This window comes from Callorhinus ursinus, unplaced genomic scaffold (genome assembly GCF_003265705.2).
Source record: "Callorhinus ursinus isolate GAN/ISIS: 27379988/994484 unplaced genomic scaffold, GSC_fseal_2.0 scaffold115, whole genome shotgun sequence".
NCBI lineage: Eukaryota > Metazoa > Chordata > Mammalia > Carnivora > Otariidae > Callorhinus > Callorhinus ursinus.
This window is the reverse complement of record NW_027397177.1, coordinates 741,225-758,743: the sequence shown is the minus strand read 5'-3', so window position 1 is coordinate 758,743 and position 17,519 is coordinate 741,225. Positions and strand designations below refer to the sequence as shown.

The 17,519-nt window shown below is 46.6% G+C and overlaps 1 protein-coding gene across 2 annotated transcripts in view; it reads left to right on the top strand.

Annotated features, from left to right (window-relative positions):
- GNB1L (G protein subunit beta 1 like) overlaps positions 1–17,519 on the top strand; it is a 66,616-nt gene that overhangs the window by 14,641 nt on the left and 34,456 nt on the right. For both annotated transcript variants that reach the window (XM_025858000.2, XM_025858003.2), the window contains exons 2-3: positions 12,929–13,074; positions 13,567–13,692. In XM_025858000.2, coding sequence (XP_025713785.1) covers positions 12,950–13,074; positions 13,567–13,692 — 251 coding nt within the window. In that variant the 5' untranslated portion in view covers positions 12,929–12,949. The remainder of the gene's footprint in view (positions 1–12,928; positions 13,075–13,566; positions 13,693–17,519) is intronic.

Sequence of the window (17,519 nt, the reverse complement as noted above, 5' to 3'; positions counted from 1 at the left end):
CTCTCTACCTAGTTGGGCCGGAATGCCGTATAACTGGGCTCAGATTGTATGTAACCTTTCACTCACCATAATTCTCTGGAGATCCATCCATGTTGTTACATTTTTCAATAGTTTGTTCCTTATTATTGCTCAAGAGTATTCCATTCACCTATAGATGCTCATTTGGGGCAATGTGAGCAGAATTGCTGTACACATTCATGTACAGGCTTTTGTTTGCACATCAATTTTCATTTGTCTAGAATAAATATCCTGGCAATATGATACATGTATATTTCATTCTATAAGAAACTACCCAACTGTTTTCCAGAATGCTTGTACCATTTTGCATTCTTACGAACAGTGTATGAGAATTCTGTGCTCCACGTTTCCATCACCAAAACTTGGTTTTGTTCTTTTTTTTTTAAGCCATTCTAATATTTGTGTTCAGTTCCATTTCATCTAAACTGTCAAGCTTTTGTGCACTGAGTTGTTTATAGCATTTCCTTAATGTTTGTTGTGTCTCGAGTGATAATCCTTCTTTCATGAGGATAGTTTGTTTCTTCTCCCTTTTTTTGTAGTTATTTGTCTAGATAGAGATTTGTCAATTTTATAAATCTCTCTAAAGAACTAATCTCTCGTTTTGTTGATACTCTGTTGCTTTACTATTCTCTATTTCATTTGTTTCTGCTCTATCCTTATCATTTCCTTCCTTTAGCTTGCTTTGGAGCTTATTCTGCACCTCTTCTTCTAGTTTCTTAAGGTGCAGACTACATCATTGATTTGAGACCTTTCTTTTTCTAATGCAAGCATTTTTTTTTAAAGTAATCTCTACACCCAGCATGGGGCTTGAACTCATGACCCTGAGATCCAGGAGTATTACACCCTACTGACTGAGCCAGCCAGGTACCCTGAATGTAGGCATTTAATGCTATATATTTTCCTCCATGCCTCCCTTTAGCTGCATCCTACAAATTTTGATTATTTTGTTTTTCATTTTTATTAAGTGCAGAATATTTTCTGATTTCTCTTGGGATTACTTACCTCTTTGACCAATTGAATATTTCAAAGTATATTGTTCATTTTCCAAATATTTGGAGATTTTCCAGTTTCCTTTCCATTATTGATTTCCAGGTTAATTCCATAACGTTAGTGAACATATTTTGTATGCTTTTGTTTCTTCTTCATTTTTTAAGGTTTTGTTTTATGACCCAGGATATGGTCTATCTTGATGAATATTCCATGTGCATTTGAGAAGAATGTGTTCTTTTCTGTTGGGTAGAGTATTTGCTTAATGTCAACAAGGTCAAGTAGGTAGATAGTATTAGGATTCTGTATGCCTTTTTGGCCACTTATTCAGCTAATTACTAAGGAGGAGTTTAAATCTTAGCTATAATTATGTATTTGTTTATTTCTGCTTTCAGTTCCATCAGCTTTTTCTTCATGAATTTTGAAGTTCTGTTGTTAGCTGAATACATATTTAGGACTCATGTCTTTTTGATGAATCGATACTTTTTATTATTTTGTATCTTTCTTATCCTTGGTAATATTCCTTTCTCTGAGGTCTACTTTCTGTGACATTAACATATCCTTTCCAACCAACTTTCTTTTATTGTATGTATAGTAGTTCTTTTTCATCTTTTTACTTTTAATCTGTGTTTTTATATTTAAAGTGGGTTTCTGCCAGATAACTTACATTTGGGCCTTTTTTAAAAAATAGGTTATAGTTGTTAGATCTGATAATAACATGTTGAGAGCATTCACATTTACTGTAATCACTGATATGATTCTATTTTGTTCTACCATTTTGTTGTTTTCTCTTTTTCCTCTGATTTTTTTGGTTCTTCTCTCTCCTCTTTCCTGTCTTCTTATGAATTATTTAAATATTTTCAAATGCTCTGTTTAAATTTTTCTATTGGCTTTTTGGCTATATCTCTTTGTATTATATGTTTTTAATGGTTCTTCTAGAGATTGCAGTGTAAATGCTCAACCTTTCACAGTTTTCTTAGGGTTAATATTATTTTTCATTTCAAGTAAAATATGGAAGCCTTACAATCATATAGGTCCCCTTACCCTCCTGCCTTCATGTGTTAGCTGTTGTATTGAAAACCCTACCAGTGTTATCATTTTAACAATATACATGTTCACTTAAGAGGTGAACATTGTCTTTTATATTTACCTGGATATTTACTATTTCTCTTCCTCTCCCTTCTTGAAGTTCCACATTCCCTTCTGATTATCATTATTCTTGAGCTGTAGAACCTTCTTTAGTATTTCCTTTAGGCCACATCTGCTGGCAAGAAAGTCTCTTAGTTTTCCTTCATCTGAGAATATCTATTTTTGCCTTCATTCCCAAAAGAGAAATTACTGGATATAGTTTTTTTCTTTCAATAACGATATTCCACTGTCGCTGGCTTCCATAGTTTCTGATGAGAAATCCACACTAATTCAGATTATTATTTCCCTATGTATGTGTCATCACTCTCCAGAATTTTTTCTTTATTATTTTTCAGCAGTTTAATTATGATGTGTTTGAATGTGGTTTTATCCTGCTTATGGTTCATTTAGTCCTTAAATCTATAAATTTTTGTCTCTTCCCAAATTTGTGAAATTTCAGGCAGTTATTTATTCAAGTAATTTTCCTGCTCCATTTCTTTCTCTTCTTCTCAGACTCCAGTTATGCGAATCTCAGACCTTTTACTGTTATTCCACAAGTCCCTGATGTTCTAATCATTTATTTCAATCTTTTTTCTTTCTGATTTTATATTAGACAAATTCTGTTGACCAATCTTCATATTCATTGGCTCTTTCCTTTATCATCTCCCATTCCATTATTGAATTTTTTTTTTTGTTTTGGATATTGTATTATTCAGTTTTGAAATTTCCTTTTTAAAAAATTGATTTATGTTTCTCTGCTGAGAACTTCTGTTCATGTATGTTTACCTTTGCCTCATGGAGCATAATTATAAAAGTTGCTTTAGAATCCTTATCTGATATTCCCAACATCTGAATAGTCTCAAGGTTGGCATCTGTAAGTTGACTTTTCCCTTGAGAACTGCTCTCATTTTCTGGTTCTTGGTATGTTGAATAATTTTGTATTATTTCCCAGACATATCCTGGTTGAGTGTTACATGGGGTCCTCTGGAGAATGTTGAGTTTTGTATTAGCAGGCAGTCAACCCAGTTAGAATTGGCAAACAAGTTCTGTCTTGCCCTTTGTGGGCTATGGTTTTAATCTCTTTTCAGTTTTCAAAGCTTTTGAGAGGCTCTTTTGGGTCTATCCCAGGCTTACGAAACTCAGGAGTGAGCGTGGGATTTTTATGGGTTCATTCACAGAATTAAGAGACCTTTTTCTTTAGCTCTTTCCTCTCTGCAGTTCTCCCCCCAACTCCACACACACTCCATCCAGCAGGATCCCCTCCTCTTGGTTCCTCTGGCCAAAAAGACGGAGGTTTCTCTCAAGAGTCACTTCTCCCACACAGTTCTGTGTCTAGGGCCCCTTCTTGGGACAGTGCTGAGAGAGAAGAGGAAAAAAAAAACCATCAGGGATTTCCTCTCACATTCTTTAGACTTTTTCTCTGTAAAGTTGTCCAGAAACTAGTCTAAGTTTTAGCCACTGCTGCCTTGCATCTATGCAAGCTGGGCCTACCCCAAGGCAGTGCCGCCAAGACATACTACTAAAAATGGGAAACTCATTCCCATACAGGTCACTTCTCCAAGGTTTTGCTTGCCTCCAAAACCTGCCTGTTATTGTTCACTTTTCAGAGTTTTTAGGTAATTGCTTTTTATATTTTGTCTAGAGTTTTTAGTTGCAGTCAGCCAGAGAGAGAGGCTATACTGAACTTACTTCATCCTGGCCAGATTCAGAAGCCTGTCAATGTAGTTTTAATTTACATTTCTCCATGAGTCATGTTAAGCATCTTTTTATATGTTTAAGGGCCATTTTCATTTTTTGCGAATGTGAATTCATGTCTTTTGCCCATTTTATATTTGATCTTTAGACTTTCCTTAATTTTGAAGATTTCTGTATATTCTAAAGATATTAGAATTTTATCTCTTTTGACATGCAAAAGGTTAAAAGTGTCTTAGGTATTTTATCTTCTAATTGGTATTGTGAATGGAGTTTTCTCTAACAGGTTATTGTTTGTGCATATGGAAGCTATTAAGTTCTCTTTGTTAGTTCCCCGCCCCCTGCTACATTACTAAATTTTTTTTAATGCTTGAATTTGTTTTATTATTAATTATTTAAGGCACTCATGTATATCATCATGTCATCTGGGAGATAATTTAATGTTTTCTTTTCCAAGTCATATACCTTTAATTGATTTTTCTTATTTAATTGCATTGGCTTAGACCTCCAATACAGGGTTAAATAGTAGTATAGATATTGGGTATTCTGATCTTAGAGGAAATACCTCCAATATTTCTTCATAAAGTAATGTGTTGACTGTAGAAGGAGGGGTGCGTGTGCGTGTGTGTGTGTGTGTGTGTGTGTGTGTGTGAGTATTTTAATAATTTTTAAGAAACCCATCAGTTTTTCTTTGGTTAGTTGGGGTTTGTTTTGTTTGGTTTTGTTTTAAGATTTTATGTATTTATTTTGAGAGAGTGAGAGAGAGACAGCACAAGTTAGGGGGAGGGGCAGAGGGAGAGGGAAAAGCAGATTCCCCACTGAGCAGGGAGCCAGGTTAAGTGTTTTAATAAAAAATGGGTATTGAGAGAGGCACCTGGGTGGCTCAGCCAGTTAAGCATCTGCCCTCAGCTCAGGTCATGAGCCCAGAGTCCTGGGATTCAACCCTGGCTTGGGCTCCCTGCTCAGTGGGGAGTCTGCTTCTCCCACTCCCTCTGCTGCTCCCCTGGCTTATGCTCTCTCGCTCTCTCTGTCAGATAAATAAATAAAATCTTAAAAAAAGAGAAGGGTATTGAGGGGCAACTGGGTAGCCCAGTCGATTAAGCGTCCAACTCTTGATTTTAGCTCAGGTCATGATCTCAGGGTTGTAAGATTGAGCCCCGTGTTGGGCCCCATCCTGGGCTTGGAGCCTGCTTAAGATTCTCTCTTTTCTGTCTCCCTCTACCCCTCCCCTCCCCTCTAAAAAAAAAAAAATGGGTATTGAATGTTGTCAAAGGTTTTTTGTTTTTTTTTTTTTTAGTATCGAGGTAAATTATATGATTTTTCTCCATAGATTTATTAATATAGTGTATGACATTAATGGATTTCCTAATTAAACTAACCTTATGGGTGCCTGGGTGGCTCAGTCGGTTAAACGTCTGCCTTCGGCTCAGGTCATGATCCCAGGGTCCTGGGATTGGCCCTGGGTTGGGCTCCCTGCTCAGTAGGGAGCCTGCTTCTCCATCTCCCTCTGCCCCCCGCCCCATGCTCTCTCTCACTTGCGTCTCTCTCTCACACAAACATGCTCTCTCTCTCAAATAAATAAATAAAATCTTAAAAAAAGAAAAACAACTAACCTTGCATTCCAAGGATAAATTCCACTTGGTCATCATGTATTATTTCTTTAATTTGATGTTGTATTTTGTTTGCAAATATTTTATTTACTATTTTCGTATGGTATTCATAAGTGATACTGGTCTCTACTTTCCCTCTGGTCAAAGCTTTAAATATATCTCATGAATTCTGGCTTGTCGTGTTTTTCATTGTCGTTTTTAAAATTTGTGGATGAAAAAAATAATAAAATTTGTGGATTAAGTACTTCCCCTTTCACTTAAAATTTGTTGTTTAATAAATGGTTTTAAATTTTTAGTTGAGAGGACATTTTAGTTTTTATTTTGTTAATTTCTGATTTAACTGCACTGTGGTCATCATATATGTTTATAATATTTCTTCTTTATGGAACTTACTGATGTTTTCTTTGTGACCCAGTATATAATTTTTACACATGTTCACATGCACTTGAGAAGAAGGTATAGTCTCTGTTATCAGAGTGTAAAGTTCCATGTGGATCCAGAATATTTACCCCATGGAGTCTTCTATCTCCTTACTATTACTATCCACTTGACTTGTACTAAGAGCAGTAGTCTATCATGTTCTCCAATTATTGGTGAGTTTTTTCTGTGATTCCTTGAATTTCCTGTAGTTTCTGTTTTATAAAGGTGGTGTTTCTGTCATTTAGGACATAAGTATTCAAAACAATCATATATTCATTGTGAATTGCAGCTCTCAGTATTGCAATGTCTGGGTTTGTCAATTCTAATGCTTTTTGGCTAGAATTCAACTTTGTTGACATCTGTATTTCAACCCCTGCTCTTTTATTGTTTCTATTTGTCTGAAATACCTTTGTCCATCTCTAGTTTTAGCCTGTTGTAATTACTTTTTTTCTTAAATTATTTATTTATTTTAGAGAGCGTGAGTTGGGGAGCACTGAGGGAGAGGGAAAGAAGTCCCAAGTAGACTCTGCACTGAGCGCAGAGCCCGACATGGGGCTCAATCTCAGGACCCCGAGACCACACCCTGAGCCCAAACCAATCAGATACATAACTGATTGCACCACCCAGGCACCTCCCCCCTTTTCATATTAACTTTATATTCTATCCCCCCTTTTCATATTAACTTTATATTCTAAGTATTCTGGGTATGGTCTTTCATCAGATATATGTGTCATGAATATTTTCTCCCTGTCTACAGCCTCATTTTTTACATCCTTAATGTCTCTTAATGAGAATTATGATTTTGAGTTTTATCCATGTGAGACTGGAGTTTATACAGTTTCAGTTTTGTGGAATATTCTATTATATGAATGTACCAATTTATTCTTTTCTACAGTTGATGGTCATTTGGGTTGTTTCTAGTTTTTATTAGCATGCATAATATTGCTATAACATTCTTGTACAAATTTCTTCTTGTACATATGTGAGAATTTTTGTAAGGTATTTATGTAATAAAGGGGTTGCTGCATCATAAGTTGTGTGAACTAGTCCCAGATTGTGTTCCAAAGTGATTTTTTCAATTTATGCTCCCTCTAGCATGGTAAAGGGTTCAAGTTGTCCCACATTGTAGTCAACATTTGACAGTGGTTAATCTTTTGCTAATTTGCTAGGAGTGTAATTATATCACATTGTGGTTTTGACAGCCATTTCCAAGATTATTAATTAGGTTAAACACCTTTACATATGTTTATTGGCCATTTATGTTTCTTGTGATATATCTGTTCAAATCCTTTGTTTATTTTCCTTTTTGGTGTTTGCTTTCTTATTGTGTTGATCTGTATGTTGTTTATTCTGGATATGAGTCCAGGGTGGGTTTGTCTTCCTCCCCCTCCTCTAGAATGCTTTTATAATTTCAAGCTTACAGAAGAGTTGCAGGCATATTTAACATAGCATGGTAAATACTTATATACTCTTCACTTATGTTCTTCAGTTGTTAGCAGTTTGCCACATTTGCTTTACCTCTCTGTATGTAGATAGAGATTAAATTTGTTTTTCTAAAACATTTGAAAACTGCAGACATTATGACATTTCACCCCCAAAACACTGTAGCCTGGGAATAAGGGCATTCTTCTAGGCAAATTACCAGTATCCTGCCCAAGAAAATTAACAATAATTTCATATTTTAAAAAATATTTAGAGAGAGAGTGAGCATGAGCAGGAGGAGGGGCAGAGGAGAGGGAGAGAGAAAATCCCAAGCCTACTCTGCACTGATGCCGGGATCCCGACCTGAGCTGAAATCAAGAGTCAGATGCTCAACTGACTGAGCCACCCAGGTGCCCCACAATAATTCCATATTATCTACAGTCCATATTCAGAAATTCCCCCGTTGTCCCCCCCACTTTTTGATCCAGTCAAGGTTCATGTGTTAGATCTGGTCACAATGCCTCTTTAGTCTCTCAATTTAGAACCCTCACCCTGCTTTTTGCTCTTGTTTTTTCTCTTGATCTTGACTTTTTGATAAGTCTGAGCTGGTTGCCTTGTCCAGTATCCTGTAATCTGGATGTGTCTGATTGTTTTCAGCAAGTTGTTGGCACAGATGTACAAGGATGGTGCCGTGTTTTCTGGCATCACCTGAAGAGATAAGTGATGCCAGTTTGTTTACTATTGGTAGTGCCAGCTTCAATCTCATGGTGAAGGTGGTGACAGCCAGATGTCTCCATCGTTAAGGAACATTCTCCTTCAGTGATCAGTCAATAATCTGTAGCATAATACCTTGACACAGTGCAAATCTCCTGTTTCCCAATAGCCTTTCACCCAGTTAGGTCCTTTTTCAAATCTGAGTGGTGATTTTTATGATCTCTTGTTCTCCAATTGTGATTTTAGTTCCCTCTTTTTATTTCTTTAAAAGCATTAAACATCTTTATTTTATATGCCTGAATGCTTTGCGCTCTAGAGGTCTAGTTCTGCCTTTTGTTGTTTCTCATGGCTCTCACTCATGGTGCCATGTTTCCTTTTTTGTTTCTAAGAGTTTTGACTACTTGCATTTCATAGGGCTTTATCAGTGAATTCATTCAGGCCAGGTTGAACGTGGGTTCCTTCTGAGAGACATTCACAGACTGAAGTTTTGGAGACCTCCTAAGGGAGTGTAAATTAGGACTAGGATAAGCCCGAAGGCTGGTATCATGCGGGCACCTCTGGGTGTAGGTCTACTTCTGGTTCATTCTAACACTGAGCATTTAGTCCTGTGTGGTCTCATCTTTATGGAGATGCCCCTATGAGATTGTCCACTTTGGGAGGGCCCTAAGCTTTGCCTTTCATAGACTCAGAGGCCTTGCTTAAGAACCAGAATTCTAGGTCACTGATGTAGCAGATGCTCTCAGGGCAGGTTCCAACTGCGGGGCTCCATAGACTTCACTACATTTGACTTCCACTTACTTAGTGTTTGGCCTCTGAAGGTTCTAGACATTTTTTTTTTTTTTTTGACAGTGATGTACTGAAGATTTTCGGTCTTTATTTTAGTTGTTTTGTGGGCATTTATCCTGCTACAAAGTGGTGCCTCCCTAGTCTGTGCTGGTTATGGAATTCTTAGGTGCCCTATGGGGCTGCTGGAAACCATTCTGTGCTCTTGTGGGGCTCACTTATGGAGGGCGGGGCCAGTACCTCATGGGGCCCCACTCCCCAGCCCTGCAGGTACTCGCAGCATCCCGTGCAGCCTGTTCTTGCACTCCCAGACATAGGCAGTCAGTGAAGCAGGACCCGGTGGGCTGGAGCTGGCAATGCTTGGCTGACTGTGGTTGTGGCTTCCCCGCTTTGGCTGACTTCTCAGTACTCCTTGTCGATTCCAAGCTTCTTTAAGGACCAGTGGTCCTGTTGTGGTAAAAGGAAAGGGTTCTGTGACTGAGTGCATGGTGGGTGCTCAGGGCTGACTCATGGGTCAGGCTGTGGTCTCTGGGTACCAGCTTCTCCCTTGGCCCTGTCTCCTCTGAGTTTGCCAGTCTTTGGTGGTTTGCCTGCCTTCCCTGTGAGGGACACCCTTGGGGCCCATGGCTGCTCTGCCTGCCTGAGGTGTGTGTGGCTTGGTGGGAGGGTGAGAGGTAGGTGTAGCCTGCTCCCAGCCACCCATGTGCCTTCCCACAGGGGACCCTGATTGCCCGCTGCTCCTCATGCCAGGAGAAGGGCTCCGGGCTCCTCTCTGTGGGGATGACCCTGAGGCCTGCCAGGCTGCTGCTTCTGAGGCAGGACGCAGGGGGGCACTGTCGTCCCCCACCCAGGGGCCGAGGGCCTGAGGGGCTTTCGGGGTTCACAGCATCAGTTGGAAAGGCTGTCAGGGTTGCACAAATTTTGTCAGATTGTCTTTCTTTTTAATTTTGAAAAGAATGTGTCTCTCTTTGACATCTCGAAGAGCAGGCAGAATCCGAAGTTGTGCTCGATGGATTGAGTTTCATGTTCCTTTGCCCTCTGGGAGGAAAAGACGAGTGACAGAACAGGGAAACGAGGCAGCGGCGGGCGGCTGGTACTGCGCACTGGTGTTGCACAAGGGGCTGTGGCCTCCGCTCCGGGCGGCCCGCTGCCAGGGGAGATAGGATAACGCGATTATTCTCAATTAGATTAATAAAGAATAATTAGATGTCATAAATCAAGTAATCATAGGATATTGTCATGGGAAAAATATGTAGCTAGAATTAATTAGTTTTCAAATAAAGCGTTTATTTTAATTGCTTGAAATGATGGAGCCCTTAATTGCCGATGCATCATTTTGGCCTGAACATTTTGGTTGTTGTAACAACGTGACGGGTTTGTTCCCTGCAGTTCTGGGGAAACAATAGAGGAGAACTTGATTTCATCACCTCAGACCGAGCCTTGTGCTGGTGAGGTTCTGGAAACTCCCATCAGGCCGCAGGCAAGTGCCAAGTGTGGGCTGTGCTTCGGCTGGCGCTGCCCAAGGCCCCCATGCTGCCTGTGCGTGTGTGTGAGTGTGTGCATGCATGTGCGTGCATGTGTATGCATGTGTGTGCCCTCTGTGTGCGCATGCGTGTGCATGAATGCAGCGTGTGTGCATCAGCACCACACTGTGGGAGCCTGTGTGGAAGTGGCCTGTAGGACTCCGAGGCCCGGACCGTGGGGTGGGATGCCCCCCGTGCCCCAGTCCTGGAGACTGGGGCTTTTCTGATGGGTTGAGGTGCTTTAGTGGGGTTCTCCATTCTGGGGTTTCTCCAGATCTGGGGCCCTGGAGCTGACCAGCTGTTCTGATAGCACAGACAGCCAGTAGCTTCGGAGGGCCCTATAGCTGCTCCTCTGAATTTTGTCCCAGGCCTGCCTGCTGGAGGGCAGCCTTGCAGGATTCACAGCCCTGGCTGAGCAGTGTCTCCTGGCAGCTCACCTGTCCCAGGCCAGAGCAGGGGCCATGGGTCATGGAGCAGTATGGGGTCAGGTCTCTGTCCACAGGAGGCCGTCCTTGTGTTTGGGAAGAGTCAGTTGGTTTTTAGCGAAAGGTGAGAGAGGCTTTTACAGTGAAAACCCTAAAAAAGAAAGAAACAAACAGGAACTTGGCCATTTGTAAGCTCCATTCCCAGGTACCCCTTCCTTCTCTTTGAAACCCCTCAACAGAGGCGGGATCAAGCAGTAGAGTAGCTGCCTATGGTCTCTCACCAGTAAGGGTGAGCATCTGCCCCTTCCTGGCCCTAGCCCTGCAGTGTATGCTTTGGGTCATTAGGATCTCAGCCCCAACCCCACTTCCAGCCCTCACGTGGGCCAGGCCTTAGCTAGCCTGGTGCTGGCAGTGGCCTTCTGCTGGGTCTCTGCAGCATTTCCCTGACTCCAGTGGTCTCCGGAGTCTCGGGTCACTGCCTGTCCCTGTCCCCCCCCACCCCCTGCCCTGCTATCTAGGTGACTCAGAGCCCTCTGGCTTACAAGGCCCCAGCTGCCTTGACAGTGGCATTTCTCAGGTGTTTTGAACCTTTTGCTCTAGTGAAGCTACTCCGGGCTCTATTCTGAAAAGAGAGAGAGAGAAGGAAAGGGTCTGAGATGGTTTCACCGAGGGGAGGTACAGGGCTTCCCGGTTGAGCGTGTGGCTGAAGCAGTGCCTGGACTGCTCTTCTGCTGGAGAAACCCACGCCTCTCCTGCCTCTGCGCCTGTGTGTCTGCCTGTCCTCAGCCTCAGCCCCCCTTCTGCGTGGGCCCCCATGCTTGGCCTGGAACCCCCTCCAAACTTCGGCATTGGCCAAGGCTCCCTCCTGGAGGAATGCTATCTTCTCTGCTCCTGTTCTTTGCCCTGCCCAGTTCCTCTGGTGGCTGTGGCTCCCTCAGTGGCCAGGCAGCCTCCTCACTGCTCTGCGTCCACGCTGGAGAGGGGCAGGTGGGGAAGGGTCTCAGATCCCAGCAGGAGAGGCCCTCCTGATGAAGTTGCTGCAGCTCCCCAGCAGTCTGCTCCTGGCCTTTCCCTCTGTACCCTCAGCCTGGCCTGGGACCTGCAGGCTGACAGATGTGCCCCCGTGGTCATTGGAGCAGGTCACTTCTGGTCTGGTAACCATCCCTGTACCGTTGCTGGAGTGGGCTCAGTGGGGACACTGGGAGGCTTCTTTCAGCTGGGTGGGCCTCACAGGACCAGTGATTTGAGGAAGGGTCACTCATCTGTGATATCAGTCCTTCTGGGGAGTGGCAAGGTAACTCAGTCCCTGCCCCTTGCCCACACACTAGTGCACCGGCCACTCTGCCTCTTGGTGGCAGCGTGCAGACTTCAGGCCTGAGTCTGAGAGCCCTGGGGTAGCTCACCAGACCATCCCCTGCCTCCATTTCTCCAACAGTAAGTGTGGTGCTGCCTTCTCTAAGGGTGGATGTACAGGCCCTCAGGACCCAGCAGGTGGTGTTTGCAGCACATGTGAGAGAGAGCCTCCTCTTCATCTTGGGTCCTGCTCGCTCTTCCAGCCCCCAGGGACCCTGCACACCTCTTGTCTGTCCATTGGTTCATCCCTTCAGTATGCACTTGCTGAGCAGCTGCTTTGTGCCTGGTGCCAGTGGCCAGGCCTCTGGTCTGGGGGGAGCAGGCCAGTGTGGCCCCTGTTCCCCAAGCTTGCTACAGGGCCAAAGTGGACAGCATGTCCTGGCATGTCATTGCTCCCCTGCAGGGAGGAGAGGAGATGGGCATCAGGAGGGAGGAGGGAGGCTGAATTTGCAGTACTCAGCCAGGCCTAGAGGCAGGACAGACACCCCAGGGTGTGTGGACAGCCCAGGCGAGGAGAAGGCAAACCGAATGAGGAGGAGTCACTCCTTCTGCTGCAGCCAGTGGGATTCAGGGAGTCAGAGTGTATAGCTGGTGGGTGGACAGCAAGCCCTGGAGGCCAGTGGCAGGCTCTACGCAGGGCGCTGAAGGTTAGAGTGACCTCAGAAGGATGTGGGCGCCACTGTGCCCACCCAGAGATGGTGCAGGTTGGGGCCAGGGTGATGCCATTTGGGTGTAGAGGCCAGTAGGCAGGATGGAAGACAGGCTGAAGGGGGTGGGTAGCATCCAGGGAGGCTCCGACTGCCTTCCTGAAGGATGACAGGTTGGGTCACTCACACCCTTCCTTGGTCCCCAGGTGACTGCACCCCCGCCCAGTATGGCAGCCTCCCCGCTCCCACCGCCAGATCCCCAGTTTGTCCTCCGAGGTACCCAGTCGGCGGTGCATGCGCTGCATTTCTTCGGAGGAGCCCAAGGACAGGGGCGCCCACTCCTCCTCTCAGGGTGAGTAGCTGTGGCCCCAACCCAACCCCGGGGGTTAGCCCAGGGTGAATTTAGGGGGCGGTGGGCTAGCAATGAGCCCGGGGCTCATTTGGGGATCCCAGTGACGGGCTCAGGCTGCCCATCACTCAGGCGGGCATACTGACTTTTCAGAACCCACTCGACAAGCTGTCCCTTGGGCCTGGCCCCCTCAGAGGAGGCAGGGAGCACGCCTTGATAGACACCATCCAGTTTACAGTGTCAGTGGCAGCCCCCTGTCCCTCTGCCTGAGGTGTCCTCAGAGGCTTCTGAGGGCCCTCTGCCCGCCATTCCTGGAAAAGGAGCACTGTGCCACTTTTACCCGTAGTTCACATGGACAGCCGTCACCTCAACTAAAAGCCCCCGAATGAAATGCCTGGTCCACTGCTGTGGGGTTGCCAGGCCAGCCCTGCAGAGCATGCTGGGAATGTCCTCTGATGCCTCTGCCTGAGCTGGTGCTTGCGCTTGTCAGAACAGGTCCCTGAGCGGGCTGGTGCACATCTGGAGCTTGCAGACGCGGAGGGCGGTTGCTACGCTGGACGGCCATGGGGGCAAGTGTGTGACCTGGCTGCAGACACTGCCCCAGGGGCACCTGCTCCTCAGGTGGGTCTTGGTGGCAGTGAGTACAATCCCAAAGGAGTCAAGCTGTGGCCTTCGGCAGGGGCCAAGAACTTGTCACTGCAGGCTCTCGGGGTCTCCCCCCGCTGCCGGGGCAGCCCCTCCCCATGGCAGAGCAGTGTGATCTCTGGCTTGTCCGGAGGCTGTGTCCGGGGACACCAGGTGCCCGGCAATGTAGCCTCTGTGACCACTGCTCTGTCCAGGTGGGTGCCCACTGAGAAGAGCCTGATGAACGCACAAAAAAACTCTGTCTGCAGCCCCACACGCCACCTGTGGCCTGAGCAGAGCCCTCCCTGGCCTGCCAGGGCTCTCCAGTGCAAGAGCTAGGCGCCCATGGCTGAGCTCAGGGCTTCTCCTTAGAGGACCCTCAGCTTCCCTTCTGGGGACCCCAGGGCTCTGGTGTCGCAACACCTGCTCTGACAGGTGGTCCCCTTCCCACGAGGTGGCAAGGACTGGTCACCAGGGTGGTGCAGAGCCTGTGCCTAAAGCCCACCCACTGATTGGGGTTGTGCTCCAGACCTCGAGTGCAGCCACCCCCCCAGGGCACTGGGTGGGCCACACAGGTGCCCAGGTCCATGGCATTTGGGCTGACCAGTGCAGGGAGAGGAGGAGACGGCGAGAGCAAGGTGGGAGTCTGGCACCCCGACAGAGGACGCTGCACGTGCCAAAGCCACGGTGGACCCAGCTGTGAGCGGCTGTGAGCAGAGCCCAGAGGGGTCTGGCACTGCCACCATGGCCTTGTAGAGGTGCCAGGCTGGGGACTCCAGGCGAGAGGTAGGCCAGGAGGCAGCAGGAAGGGGCAGATGGGTGGAAGAATGAGTTTCTGTCTACCAAGTTTAAGTGAAACTTTCCTGAAAGCCCTGCAGGGCCGGTCTGGCTTCCTGCCTGGACTCGGAGCCTGGACAGCTAGGCACCATGGTTCCTGATCCCCAAAGGACGAGGCCTGTCAGGGACCCACCCTTCTTCAAAGCACTTTTGTGCCAGACATGCCGCTCCCACCACCCTAAATGTGGCTCGCAGGTGATCAAAGAACCAGAGGTATCCAGGAGGGCGGTGGCCCCAGACACATGTGCTTGCAGAACCCCAAACTGGCCCCCTTCTCTCCCAGTTGGTGTGGAAGGCCCTCCATATGGTTGTGGCTTTTCCCTGATGCTTAGAATAGAAGTTGTATCCAAATACCCCACTAAACCACTCACACTGGGGGCTGCTCTTTGTAAACATTCCTCCTGAGTTCTCAGCCAAAAGGTCTTGGGCCCTTTGGTGCCTCCTGCCCCTCCAGGGCCCAGATGCCCTGGGCTGTTCTCAGGGAACTCCTAGCCCTGGGGTCTGCTCCTCAGAGAGCTGGCCTGATGTTGTGTGGGGAGGCAAGCAGCAAGGGCAACCTGTGAGTGAATGTTTGCTGGGCCTTCCCTTTCCAAGCTGGATGGCACTGTGGTAGCCCTGCTCCAGGCAGGGGCCCGTGGGTCAGGAGGTCTGCGGTGCAGACCGTGCAGGGACTTGGAATGCCCAGGTGCGTTTACGTTGCACTAGAGGCCGTGCGCCCAGCTGTGTTTGGAAGCCAGGTCTCTGCAAAGTGGCCCTTGAGAAAGGAAGGTACGCTTTCATGTCAAGGGGAGGCTGGAGGACAGAAAGCTGGGAGCCAGGCTGAGCCTTAGGCGCCGCCCTCATGCCCGAGGGCACACCTGTGCCCAGTGACAGCCACCCAGGTGCTGTGTTTTATTGTGGGCTGTAGCCCCCTTGCAGAAAAGTGCACAGACCAAGTTTACAGACTGTTGTATTATCACAGAGTGGACACCTGGGTAACCACTCCAGTCAGGAGGCAGAACACTGACGTCTGCTCCGTTCCCGTCCCCAGGAGGCAGCCCCCTGCACCTCGCTCTTGCCTTACCACTCAGAATGTGCATCTCCAAACAGCATAGACTTGTTGGGTCTGGTTTTTTTCTTACTTAAAGGGGCCATGCAGAACAGCTTCCTTTGTACGTGACTTCTTCCACTCAGCTGTACTTTGTGAGGTCCATGATGGTGTGTGTAGCCATAGGGCATTGTGTGGGATTTTTCTGTGTGGTATTCCACTGGATGTGTATGTATACCCAGATTATTTCTCATTCTACCATCAGTGGAGATCTGGGTTGCCCACCTGGGGCTGAGAAGCTTAAGAAGACCCCCGTCTGGGTCTCCGGGTACACACGTATCTGCAGGTTGGACCCTGGACCCAGAGGTGGGGCGTCAGGGACACAGGGTGTGCCCACGTTGGGCGGCTCAGAGGGTGCCAGGCTGTCCCCAGTGCGAGTGCCCCCACCCCTGCAGTGCTCTCTGGGGCCTGGGCGCTTCTGGGTGCGGCCTCATTTGCACTTTCATGACCACTTAATGAGCCAGCCCTCTTCTGCCTTTGTTAGCCCCTGGATAAAGTCTCCCTTCAATCCACATTTCTCTATCGGATTGACTGCCTTTTTCTTATTGAGTTACAGGAGTTCTTTTTATATTCTAGAAATGGCTGATAGTTTTATATCACCAGGTACTGCTCTCACAAAGTGGCTTACAGTTCTCACTCCTTAAGGATGTGTTAATGAGCAGAAGTTAGCCATTTAAATGGGGTCAAGTCTGCCATCTTTCCCTTTTGGCTGGTGCTTCTGTGTCGTGTGAAGGAGTCCCAGCAACAGGTCATCAAGACCTCCCTGATCTCCCAGGAGCTTCAGTCTTGTTCCTTTTGAGCCCACACTGCATCTGGAATTGACTGTTGGTGAGGAGGAGCATTCTTTGTTTCTGTATGGATACCCAATGGTCCCGTCCTCCCTGCTCTCATTTCCCCTCCAAGTTCAGGGACGTGGGCAGCTGAGGAAGTGGACAGTAGGGGGTGGCTTCCAGGCAGAGGTGTTGGAGCAGCGTGCCCAGCGGCCAGAGAACCAGGGTGATGGGGGCGAGGTCTCAGAGGTGACTGGGGAGGTTGGGAGATTGGCTGCTTCGTGCAAGCAAGTGCGTGGGTGGAGCGTGGCAGTAAATATCTTGAGGAAAATGGGAGGCAGGTTTTTCCCAGTCAGAGAATAGAGTCACAAACCTGAGAAGGAGGAAGGAGAGGAAGAAGCCTTGGGGCATCAGCATGAACTTGTGAGGTTTTGAAAATATATACACAAAGGTACAGAAATACTTGTGTGTGTATGTTTGCATGTGTGAGTGTGCATGTGTGTGTGAAGTTTGTGTGAGTGAAGGGTGTGTGTGTATGAGGTATGTTTGCATGTGTGAGTGAGGTGTGTGTGTGAAGTATGTTTGTGAGTGTGAATGTGTGCATGATGTGTGTGTGTGTCTGAGGTATGTTTGTGTGTGACTGTGTGAGGTGTGTTTGTGTGTGAGTGAGCTGTGTATGGAGGTGTGTTTGTGTGTGACTGTGTGAGGTGTGTTTGTGTGTGTGACTGTGTGAGCTGTGTTTGAACTGTGTGTGTGAGGTGTGTTTGCATGTGTATATGTGAGGGAGGTGTGTTTGTGTGTGAGTGAGCTGTGTGTGTGTGTGAGGGAGGTGTGTTTGTGTGTGAGCTGTGTTTGAGTTTGTGTGAGGGATGTTTGCGTGTGTGTGATAGGTGCGTTTGTGTGTGAGTGAGCTGTGTATGTGAGGTGCATTTGTGTGTGTGTTAGTGAGTTGTGTGTGAGGGGTGTTTGCGTGTGTGTGTGAGAGGTGTGTTTGTGAGTGTGAATATGTGCATGAGGTGTGTTTGTGTGTGTCTGAGGTGTGTTTGTGTGTGTGAGCTGTGTGTGTGTGAGGTGTGTTTGAGCGTGTGAGAGGTGTGTTTGTGTGTGTCTGAGGTGTGTTTGTGTGTGTG